The sequence below is a fragment of the Electrona antarctica genome (assembly GCF_951216825.1).
Source record: "Electrona antarctica genome assembly, chromosome: 11".
Lineage (NCBI taxonomy): Eukaryota > Metazoa > Chordata > Actinopteri > Myctophiformes > Myctophidae > Electrona > Electrona antarctica.
Window position 1 is genome coordinate 34,729,546 of NC_136792.1, and position 12,662 is coordinate 34,742,207.

Here is a 12,662-nt window from a genome sequence, read left to right on the forward strand (position 1 = left end):
TTTATGGACAGTTTTCATACAGAGTGGATTAAATCAGTGGTTCTCAAACGTTTTCATGTGAAGGACCCCAAACTGTATTTGTCCACGGACTCCGCCCATTTGAAAAGAGCTTGTGCCAGGGACACCCCATTTGTCAAGATTTGTCAGAATTTCTCAAAAATAGAAGATCTACCAGCTCACAACACGTTGCGATGTAAAGCATGAGCTTGTAGATCGGCTCTGTCGAATAGCCGATAAATAAGTATAATTATTTAAACTCTTCCCTCATTTTGCTGGTGACCCTTCAAGGACCCCTGGGTTTTACCTGCTGGACCCCACTTTGAGAACCAGTGGATTAAATAAACATGCAACAGACATGGGTATACCACACCTCACATCTCTAACTGGACATTGATCCTGTTCGCCACCATTCATCTTCTGACTGAAGCTCTCTGCCGAGCCACCGCCACAAGCCAGTTTGAACGTCGATGATGGCCTCAACTCAGCCCACAACAGAGTCGAGAGACGTGAAATGTCTCACTGCATAATTCTAACTCTCTACCTAGTACCTACCGTTCCTTTATCGATGAGTGTTGAAATGGATTTTTGGGTGTTGGACATTTCACCATGCAGTGTGTATACGTTACTGCCGTAACGACCTTAACAACAAAAACCCAGACAGACGTCCAGCATCCATATGTTCGCCCGTCCATCCGTCCGTCCCCCCCCCCCACACACAGGTCCACCCATAGCGACAATTGCAGATCCACAGAGTGTCGGTCAGGAATGTTTTAAAGCAGAAATCTAAACACACGCCAGAGGGGAGACAAAACCCACAGTTACCATGCTGCAAGCACAACTTCCTCTAAGCCCCAAAGAGGGACCCAGGGGGGACCTCCCAAAATCTGCTTGCCAAGCAGAACAGGGCATCCCCCCAAATCCAATTAGACCTACAAGACCCCTCCCTGAGCTGTCTATTTCCTTTCCCCTGCCATGAATCCTTTATTTACTGTATCAAGTCGTTTTCTATACCCCCATGTCTTGCCATGTCCCTGTCCTGTCTGTCTGCCCCCAACCCAAATAGTTTTCTACACTGTAAAATCCGGAGCGTTAATGTAACTTACAGACACTTACGGGCACTTAACTTACTAAATGACCCTGACGGGTCTATTTGGTTCTATTTGTACCCTCTCACGGTTATGTTATCGTTCAGGATTTAACAGTGTACCCATCCATTAAGGTTCCTTCTTCCTTCCATCTCCATCTCACCCCATTATTTCTCCCAACTTACGTAGCTACTAAACAGCGGACACACACACACACACACACACACACACACACACACACACACACACACACACACACACACACACACACACACACACACACACACACACACACACACACACACACACACACACACACACACACACACACACACACACACACACACACACACAGAGTCCCCCAGGGATCTACACTAGGGGACCCTATACTTTTCGCTCTACACTAAATATCTTTCAACCGAACATAGCCAACGTATAAGCTCACAATTGTGATCGGCATTGTGAACTTGTAGATCTGCTGTTTCTGTCAAATGTTTGCCCTCCGGAACAGGATTGCTAGGTTTCAAGTTTAAAAACTCAAATCTTAACAAATCTTATGCCTAATTTATGCAACGACGTAGCATAACGTTGGGTTTAATTATCCCCTGGCTGGTGGAAATATCTGTTGGGAATCATGCATGTTACATGGGCTATAACAGAAAAGCAGTGCAGAATAGTTGTTGACAAAATTCCCCAATTTCCTATAGGCTACTTAAAAAGCCATTTTCACGTTGATTTTGTTACCATTGACTTTTGCGCACAACTGTGCAAAAAAACTATAATAACAAATTTCTACTGCCTTGAACAGTTGCTTGTGTATCATGACGGCCTGTAATTAATTAATTGTGATTTCCTTCCATGAGACTGGAACAAAGAAGAGGTTAAGAAGAGGTTTTTGGGAAGGGCTGGCGGCTGGCCTGGATATCTAATTGAAAAGCAAGGATGTGTATTTATTGATATTTGATTTTTTTGTCAGTGACCAACTGACAACTGAGGGAATATCGGTTTTTTTAACTGCAACATAAAATCTTGTGACTTGAAAAATGATTCTGTAATTAGTAATATAAATAGATAGAATTTCTTTCCCTTTTATTTCTTTGACATTGCTTTAATGATTTAATTAATTGGAGAGTGGTCCAGTATGTCCATTAAATTATGAACGGAGGAGACCTCTAGAGAATGATAAGTTATAGTAATATCCTGCATATTCAGTCTAATAAAACTACATTATGGAATTTTAATGGTCTGGATTCTTAAACCTCAAGACACCTTTTCATCTTGTATCGGTTTTATTTGGTACAAATCTATTTAATTTATTCTTTAATGCATTTTATTTACCTCTTTTTCCTGATGTATGAAAACCCCTATAGAAAATAAAGTTTTTTTGACCGATAACAGTAACCACAAGTGACTTAGGTCAATTGTATCCAAAGCATTTCACATGAATTAGAACAGATGAATATTGAATATTTTGTTGTAATTTCTCAGAATGAAGAACGCTGTCCTTTGTTATCAATCACCAAATTTAAGCTCAGTCAGTGAAATCCGGTGTTAAGGGACTTTTCACATATAGGCCTACAGATGAACAAAACTCAGGCTCTTTTTTATGCTTGTAGATCAGCAGTCATGCAATCATTATGTGCAGATCGGAGTCAAACTGAAATGAAATGCCAACTCCTACAATTCCAAGTTCCTTTTTGGGGTGGTGGCCTGAAAAGGTTCGGAATCCCTGGCCTAGAGGGCTAAATACAACAGCAAAGGGCGAAGCAAACCCAAATGGTTTTGTGTTAACATTGAGCAAACTACAAAGTGGACAAGAAGTGAAGCGTATACTCAACACCTCAGGAGGTGGTGTGAGTATGGTTCACTTCAAAGGGTGTCAGTCGTACAGTACAGGTCTGTTGGTTTGCTCTATATTCCCCTCAGTGCTAAGTTATGGTCTGATAAGTGTGAAATCACCCAGACCATCCATGTAGGGCTCTACACTAGTGCATAGGCATTTTTTACTATTTCGAAACACATTTTAAAATAGTTCAAATAGCAGATCTACAAGCTCACAACGTGACAATGTAGATTGGCTATTTTCACTATTTTAAAAGGTTTTCAAAACAGTTAATAAAAATGGCAAAAAAAGTTTGGGCATAAGGGGTAAAGCAAGATAGGTCCTCTAGTATTTCTGTCTATACCAAAGACTCTGGCCTGACAGTGCGTTGCGTGTTCGAGTCCCGTTCATGACGACCTTTGCTGCATGTCTCTCCCTTTCTCTCTCTCCCTCTTTCCTGTCCATCTTCACAGTAACTATCAATAAAGGCACAAAAGCCAAAGACAAATCTTTAAAAAAAAAGAAGAAAAAAAAGAAGAAAAGAAAGTTAGATCATGATGATAGAATTGTAAAACTGAGCTATTAGTTTTATTTGGAAAAGATCATAGTCAACACATTATATTAACTTAACACAACCAAAGGAGTACAAGGTACAAAGACGACACACACACACACACACACACACACACACACGCACACGCGCATACACACACACGCAGATTGACTTACAACACTTTCTACATTTTAAGGCCGTTTGACGCCTGACTGTTAAAACATAAATGAAACACACAAACAGCTGTGTACAACACACACACACACACACACACAACAGCCTGATTTATACTTAGTCGTACGACAGTGTCACACGCCGAAAAACTGCGGATCTACAAGATCTACAAGAATTGGCCGGTGCCAATTTTCAAGTGACATCGTCATATGACATCGTAAGCTGTGAATTAAGCACGAGGATGGGTTCAAGCACATATTCTGCCTGGATACAACAAAACATGCTTGGAGGAGAGGAGACCATACCACACACTAAATTATCAAAAGTAGCAGATCCACAAGTTCGTTATGCGGCACGAAGCAGCGCGTTCCGAGCTTCTAGATCTGTTACATTTGCTATCTTGAATTTGAATCCGGAAATGTAACAGTTTTTGACCTGACAGAGACAAGACAATAGTTCAACCTTTGGAGAGAAGCACTGCTCTTCCGATCCTCTTGGCTGTGTCTGACAAGCCGGTAATTTACGACCACGAGAAGTCCACGTTTACCATTGTTTCAGCTAAAAATGATTTGTGCTAATAACGCAGATGACAGTATACATTCGAGCACAGCAACAATTGATAGGTTCGAACGATGCGCCCGGCAACCAACGCTGCGTGTGAGGGCACTATGGATGGACATGATATCCAAAACCTCCCTCTGCTGCTGGGTGGTCAGATGGGTGGGCTGCGAACGCTTTTGAGATTTTCAAGTGGGCCCTGGTCAAAACAAGGTTGAGAACCACTGAATCACAGAGATCTACTGATCTTCTATGAGGGGCACGATGGAGAGAAGATTGAGAACCTACAATGACCATAATAAAACCTCCAGTACTTTAGTTTAGTAGAAAAAATAAAATAAATGGCACACTGAGATTTTGGCACCTGGAGATATTGCCATAGGAAAACAGAAGGCAATGAGATGGCACTATTATTAGACAAAAAAAGACAACCTAAGAAGAAAAAGAAAAAGAAAAGGACAGTCTTTGATACAAATAAACATACAATTCACCTCAGTAACAATACAAGATACATAAATGTTAACAATGAAGTAGAACATAGATTTTCACTTGAAATGACTGTCCCCCTCCATAACTGAGCATCTACCATTTAGTTTAGTGATCAGCAGCACCACCTGCAGGTTAAATGATCCACAGCTTGTAAGGAAAATAAAAAACCTTTCAACCTCCTGTGTTTGTTTACCCAGTCAATGGCTTTTGTTGATCTTGTTCAATGTGTTTAATTGATAAATGCTAATGCAGAATGTCTTTCTTATTTCCTAAAATAATGTTTTAGTTTTAGTTTAGTTTTTGTCCAGGACACTGACAATGTGTTGGTGTTCTGCACCGGAGCCTCAATAGACATCATCTATTAGTTATTCATCTGGTTGGGGACGTATAATATTACCCTTTTAATAGGAAACTACCGGAAATATATTCCACTGAGGGCACACATACAATCCTACAATGCGTCACAATGCCACTAAGTCTGCTGTTTTCTCAATAAAAAAAAATAAAAAATGAAAAAAATACTGAAATGCCCAAAATGGGCACACCAGTTTGAAAATGGTTAAGAAGCCAACCTCTACTGGACAGTGTGATTAAAACGTAGATATAGAATAGGTCATTAATTCCAAGGGAAATATTCACACAGAAACAAATAACACAGAACAAAAAGAAACATTTTAAATTAATCAGTCAAATATTTTCATGTTCGATAACAAACAAACTCCATAAACATAAATGTCCAGGCAGATAACTGAAATGTCAATAGAATCACGTCTTATGAAATGTCTACTTCACTTTGTTATAGCATTCGTTGTGGTTTTTCCAGTATTTATAGGCTATAATATCTGCTTGTAAGTTGTTGAACAGTCAACCACTACTGTACCACTGACTGCGCCAGGTACTGATTAATCCTATGTCTCTGCTTACATTTGATTTGAGTCCAATAATTCACTTTACTTACTAATCATTGATACTAAATGTCAGGAAGGGCCATGGCACTTGTGGTGAGAACCAGAAGAAAGGCTAGATGGCTCACCCACACTGCTGGCCAATGGAGAGCGACGTCGCTACGTGGCGGCCATCTTACTTCGGTGCAGCTCGCTCACTCATAACATTGTGTCTATGGGGCATGTGCTTTTTAAATAACCATAACTTGCTCAATTCTCAATCGATTTTCAAACGGTTTGGTTTCGCATTCTATGCTTTTATATGACGTTCATATAAAAAATAACATTAAGCAGATAAGCATCCTGAATCATAGCCACGTTGATAACGTTTGTAATAAACCAACCCGTTTGTAAATCTGTCAATATTTGAGCGAGTTACGAGTATGTTTGTTTGAGCTGCCATAGAACATACTGTACTGTAGCACCGCAGCAAGATGGCTGCCGGGAAAACTACGTCGGAGACTCCGCCTTGAGCCATCCAGCCTTTATATAATGTCAATGTGAGAACACAAGAAGTGTCTCCAGGTGCCACCAGCAGGTGTCACCAAAGTGTCAGTCGCAGCGTCACAGTGCAGGTCTGGTTGGTTTGCTCCATATTCCCTTTATCATTGAAAAGAATAAACAAACAATAAGTGCCATTTGAATGACTTTGACAGTACACACAGTCACCGTCAGGCACAAACCCATTTATGTCCATCTATTTGTTTATACATGAATGCCTTACTTATACTTTGGCGTATGACAGTGTCATAGAAGCGATCTACAGGCTCGTAGATCGGCAATTATTTTTGAAAAGTTTCGTTTTATGGGCTTTATAAATATTGAACCAATGAAAAGTATTAACAAAGAGCTTGTGGCTAAACAATAACTGCATCCATTGGAACACAGGTTATTTTTTCCATGTCTTTTGGACATTCAAGGTTTCCGCCCGACAGCGACGGCACAGGAAATACAAGTTGTGCTCATTTTGCATCCTGATATGACAAGCAATCAGGGCATCGACTCGCTCAGCTGTGTCCTGATGTCACCGTTTCCAGCCGGCCTCCATCACACAAGCGGATCTTCTCCTGTGGTTTAGTTAACGCTTGAACGCTCGTTAAGGAGATGGGCGCGATCCCAACTCTCTGTAGCACTAACGGGAACATTAGCTAGACTTCAGATGTCACAAACAGTCGCTCGTCGCTAAAGATTTAAAACGAGCGGGTGAAAACCATGGAGCGAGATTAAAAAATTATTATAATTACAACCTGGTTCGGGCTCTCGTGACAACCAATCCCATCTGCATGCTTCCTAGGACGAATTGAGAGAATAACAAACTGAAAGCATCAGGATCGGAGGGAAGTCGAGAGAGAGCAGGCAGTGAGATTTCCTCTCAGGCGTGGTGTGTGTGCGTGCGATTTCTCGCCATCTCTTGACGGTGAACATGTCAATAAATGTCCTCTCTGTGCAACGGGGTAGTCACCCTCTTCGTCATGACTATCAACTCTGCGACTGTCCAATTCCTCAAGCTCTTAAAAGCAACAGTCTGTAGTGATCTGAACAACTGAAATGATTGTCATTTAAATAAAGACAGTCCTCGATGATGACGGCTGCCACCAAAAACAACATACACAATCTGAAGAGCAATAAAAATAATAAAAATGAAAAGAGGAAGTTGATTCAACAAGTGTTCCTTGAAGTAGAAAACGGAGTGCAATTTCTCTCAGAAGGCACAGTCTGGCATCAATTGGCACATCCCACAACCCAGCTCAGCACAGTTCAGTTCAGTTTAGCTGGGGATTTTGACCTGTTTCAACCACTTAAGCCCTAGATACTTCGTCAAACGACGCATGGCGAAAATAGCTGATCAACAAGCTCACAATGCGTCACAGATGCGACACATTGTGAGCTTGTAGATCTGCTATTTTAGCACATTTTGAAAAAAGTTTTTTTAATGTTTTATAACATAGGGAACGCCAGGGTTAATGTGGTTTTAAGAACTTGGTTGACGACGCAAAGATGTTGTGGGACAAGTTGCAGACCACAACCAGGGGGCGGCGGGGCTTTACTTCTGTGGCTGCTGTTGCCGCAGGCTCTCCAGCAGGATGCGCTTGTGAGCGGGGTCTAGGACCCCAGCCTCCTCCAGATCCTCCTCTGTGATGTCACTGAGGGGGAAAAAAATAGCATGCGATTGGATGAGACGAAAGAAGGAACTATACATGTCGTCTTCTGGCCGCCCCACAGTCACAAAAACCTCCCGATAAGTAAATGAGACAGAATGGCTGAAGCATGTCGAAAAATCGTTAGTTACATGAAGAAGGATGCAGTCTTATTTTGAAAGCAGTTTCTCTCAGAAATGGGGAAACAGGTGTAAAATTGCCATGTAATAGGTCCCGCGAATGTCATTTCATTAACCAAAAACATGAACTGAAACGCAGCCTGGAAGAAGAATCCGAGATATTAGGATTCTAAAAACTCAGTTCCCATAGACAGCATAAGCCAGCGGACATTTCACTTCCGCTTTTTTCCTGTTTTTTCCCCATCGCACCGGAACCGGAGTGCTACGAGCGCGTGCAGTATATATATATATATATATATATATATATATAAACAGACATCCAAAGACTATCTCGGCGACGAGAGCCAAAGGCACCAAAAGACGATCTTGCCGTCAAATGAGTTAATGAACTGATGAAGTATGAATTTGTGTCTGTCTGTCTGTACACGTGCGTGCGAGTGTGTGTGCGTGCTCGCGCGTGTGTGTGTGTGTGCGCCATGCGTGTGTACCTGAGGAACTCCAGGTCGTCCCAGCCGTTGTGCAGCAGACCCCCCTCATAGCACTCCAGACCCAGTCTCTGCAGCCACTCTCCTACTGAAGACTCCCCCACCGACAGAGAGGAGCTGCTGCTGCCCCACAGCGCCCCCTAGTGCACACATGACAGAACATGAAATACATCATGTCAGTGCTGTTGGGTGGACCAATCCTGTATCTCCGGAAACCGTTACTTTTCGGGAAATGGAGGGAAATCTTCTCTCTTGAACTCTGGTGCCAGTCGCTACCAGACGGATGCATGGGGCCTTTTCATTTTGAAAGCCCCGAAATTCACCCAAATTAACCAGAAGTAAAAATCGTCCATTACTAATCTGCCGGTCGTAACTTGAAAAGGTATCGGAAGCGTTAATATTGTAACCCTGAGGTACCGATGAATGAAGGGCAAAGTGTGTCACTATGTATGTCTGTTTAGAGTACGACCCATTGGGGTCGCATTCTGGTCACACACACACACACACACACACACACACACACACACACACACACACACACACACACACACACACACACACACACACACACACACACACACACACACACACACACACACACACACACACACACACACACACACACACACACACACACACACACACACACACACACACACACACACACAAGCAACAGGAAAAACAAAGTGGCTTCTAATGAGCAGACTTTGGCGCCACTGGCCCTCACCTCTTCGGGGAGGTCCTCAGCGATGCTCTCCGTGATGGGGTTTCGCGGGGGGAAGGTGCGGCAGGCGTCCAGGCCCAGCCCCAGACCCCCTAAACCGCCCGGGCTCCTGAGGAGGGGCGGGGCCGAGGGGGCGCGGGGGGGCTGCGGCCCTCCTGAGAACTCGCTCTCGCTCAGCGACTTGGCCATCTGCAGCACCGAGCACGACTGGTCGTCCAGCGCCCCGCCACCCCCGGCCCCTCCTCCTCCGGCCCCTCCCCCCCTCCGGAATCCCTCCCCCAGGGCACCGAACGGCGCGCCGACGGCTGAGGCGTTGGCCGCCGGGATCCTGACCTCCGCCAGGTCCGGGTACAGGGGGCGGGTTTTGGGGAAGGGCGAGGCGTCGGCAGGCGCTACCACGGCGGTGGCGACCGCCATCTCTAGGGCCCCTTTGGGGAGCGGGGGAGGGGGGAAGTCGGGCGGCGGGCGGTTCAGCGTGCTCCCGACGGCGCCTCCTCCACCTGCTCCTCCTTGCGCGCTGGGCGCAGTGCAGCCGTCGTCCTCCGAGGACCCCTCCTCGCTGATGGTGCGCACGGCATGCCCCACCGCGTGCCGGCGCGGGTGGGACGGCCCCGACGGAGGTTTGTTCCGCGCCCCGGCCCCGGCCGACGGAGGGGGAGGGGCTTTGGCTGCCGGGGCAGTGGCGGAGGAGGGAGACAGCGATGGGAGGAGCTCCGGCGACATGGCGGCCGCCGATTGGTTGGGGACCCCTTCCAGGATGTAGTAGGCGGGGTTGTTGTAGCTGTTCTTGCAGACGGATGGATCGCCGTCCGACGGCTCCTGTTTAGACCTGAACACAAACACATGCATGTCAATATAGAGTCGGATGGCCATGGACTGTTACTCTAGATCAGGGGGCTATGGGGCTTCAACGTTTTTCAGGTCAAGAACCCCTTAACGGAGAGAGATGAAAACGCAGGGACCCCTGTCACGTTAAATGTGTGTTTCCAGTCATTTACAGCCTCAATTCTTTGGCTCGGTACTTGGTTTGCTCTTTTTTCCCTTGTACAGTAAACCTCTTTGCACGAAAATAGCAGATCTTCAAGCTCACAACTCGTAGATCTGCTATTTCCGGCTAATGTTCCCCCTAGAATAGGGATGTGAGGGTTCAAATGGTTAATGTAAAAAAAAAAAGTCGCGTCACAGAGTTATTCGAGCAAATTGTTCAATATTATCTTTGCATAATCGCCCCCCCTTTGTTGGTACATGCATTGTGGTGTGTCCTCTATGTTGTGTGTGTGTGTGCATTGCGAGTTTGTCAGTAAATGTGTGTGTATGCGTTGTGCGTACCTTGCGACAGTCTCGTCCTTGCCACTCCTCTCTCCTTCCTCACTGAGTTTCCCCAGTTCCCCAAGAGGCTTACGGCCCAGAGACGGCCTAGACAATCACAATGTATCAGTGTGGAAAAAGCTGTTATCTCTGTTATCTCTGTCATCTAACAGTACACAGTGGGTCGCGGACACATTTTTATGGGGCACAAGTAAATATCCCTAAATATCATTTTTCAACCCTACATTTAGTTTTTAAACATTTGTTTTCTAACTTGTGCAATGCCTTAGTTTTTTTCCACTCCAACGTGTGGCTTTGTGTGTAAAAAAAAAAGGCAGATCTACATTTAGACACAAAAAACATTTTGGCAGTGACAATAAAACATCTCTTTAGGCTTAGGGGGTTGGGCATATAACTAAGGGTTTCTGTCTGTTGTATAGTAAGCCGTGCACCAAACTGCATCAAGTGCAAACATCAAACACAATGTTATTGATAAACTGTGGAAATAAAACAAGAATGCAAAAAAATAAATGATATAAAACAGGACGGTATACTGACTTGACATATTCATGTCCGGTTCTAGGAAGCATGGTGCTCTTCCCCTTGGGACCCCCGGTCTCATCTTTGTCCACGCTGATCCACTCTGTAGCACAACAACACACAGCATTATAACCTACAGCGTTCACATCACACTGTTCACTGAATGTAGGACAGTCATTATGACGCATTTATGTGCGACCGCAGGTCGCATTTACTATGGAATCGTGCATTTCCCGTCAGTTGTTTGGTTGGCCACGCCCCCATATATGGTCATGCCTCGTAACATCATGTGATGTCATCAATATTAAGCCCATATATGGAGATCCCTGATCCGTATTGGCCAGCAACTCTACATCTGACCTCAAACCCTTAGATCTCCATATATGGAGCCGACCTGTTCTGACATTCCATATGTTGATCCTTCCTCATCCATCCTTCCTCTTCGATGTCTCCCTTTTGGTTGATACCTGTCCATTTAAACTCTAGACGGGCCTGCCCCAAAGTTATTAGTGCAGCCGCACCCAGCAGCCGGTGAAAACTAGAGTTCTCAACAGGCCTGAAGATTAAGGCCCGGCTCTACCTTGGCCCTCATCAAACCATGTACACTCAAGACACTGTCCCCGCTGCCACCCTTAGATCTCCATATATGGAGCTGACCTGTTCTGACATTCCATATGTTGATCTGACCTCATCAAACTCTGTACACTCAAGACACGCTCCATATATGGCCAGTACAGAATTCATTCCATATGTTGATCTGACCCCCCATGCCAAAGCGCCAGCGGTCGCCCAGCAGTCTACTGTCACCCAGGCGGATGCGTGCATGCGACCTCGGTCGCTTCTCGCCCTCAGGCGTCTTACTGATCAATATATTTTTTTATCCGCTGATCCAACCGAATTCTCCATATAGGCATCTATGTGGGCATATTGGTTGAAGAGGCAGTTCTGAAGAATCACCAATACAACCGACTCCGATACACTCCCACGGGTCCTCGCCCACATGTGTGCCGAGTTTGAAGTCGATCAGTAGGACAGTCCTTGAGATACATGAACTACAGACAGACACACAGGCAGACAAACAGACACACAGGCAGACAGACAGACAGACAGACAGTTACCATAGAGCCGCTCCCTGGTTCCCATCCTCTCGGAGGGGACTCGGACCCTCATGGAGCCCCGGATGTTGCCCGTTTCCTCCCCGCGGTGGGACAGGTACGTGTGGAACTGCTGAGCTGTGCTGCCTATCATGGACTTCAGAGCCAACACACACTCTCCTAGAGGACGGACGGACGGACGGACGGACGGACGCACACACACACACACACACACACACACACACACACACACACACACACACACACACACACACACACACACACACACACACACACACACACACACACACACACACACACACACACACACACACACACACAGTAAATACAATTCTCTGTTCAAACAGAAAGACGCACGCACACATGCATGCACGCACGCACGCACGCACGCACGCACGCACCGGGAAACAAATCCTTTAAGAATTTGCATTGTGTGAAGGTTTCACCCTAGCTTGAATTAGTGCCACAACTAACGATTATCTGCTCGAAAGCGATGCAATTTATTCACATCATAAAATGATGCTTAAAAATAGGCTTCAATTGCCATTAATCAACAGCAATGGCGCGGAAAGTAATAACATGTTTAA

The 12,662-nt window shown here is 45.1% G+C and overlaps 1 protein-coding gene across 1 annotated transcript in view; it reads right to left on the reverse strand.

Annotated features, from left to right (window-relative positions):
- Nucleotides 1–3,474: 3,474 nt before the first annotated feature.
- inppl1a (inositol polyphosphate phosphatase-like 1a) overlaps nt 3,475–12,662 on the reverse strand; it is a 53,428-nt gene continuing 44,240 nt past the window's right edge. The window contains exons 22-27 of the mRNA XM_079514571.1: nt 12,079–12,234; nt 10,979–11,063; nt 10,442–10,528; nt 9,116–9,941; nt 8,392–8,528; nt 3,475–7,769 (exon numbers count right to left, since the gene is read on the reverse strand). Coding sequence (XP_079370697.1) covers nt 7,670–7,769; nt 8,392–8,528; nt 9,116–9,941; nt 10,442–10,528; nt 10,979–11,063; nt 12,079–12,234 — 1,391 coding nt within the window. The 3' untranslated portion in view covers nt 3,475–7,669. The remainder of the gene's footprint in view (nt 7,770–8,391; nt 8,529–9,115; nt 9,942–10,441; nt 10,529–10,978; nt 11,064–12,078; nt 12,235–12,662) is intronic.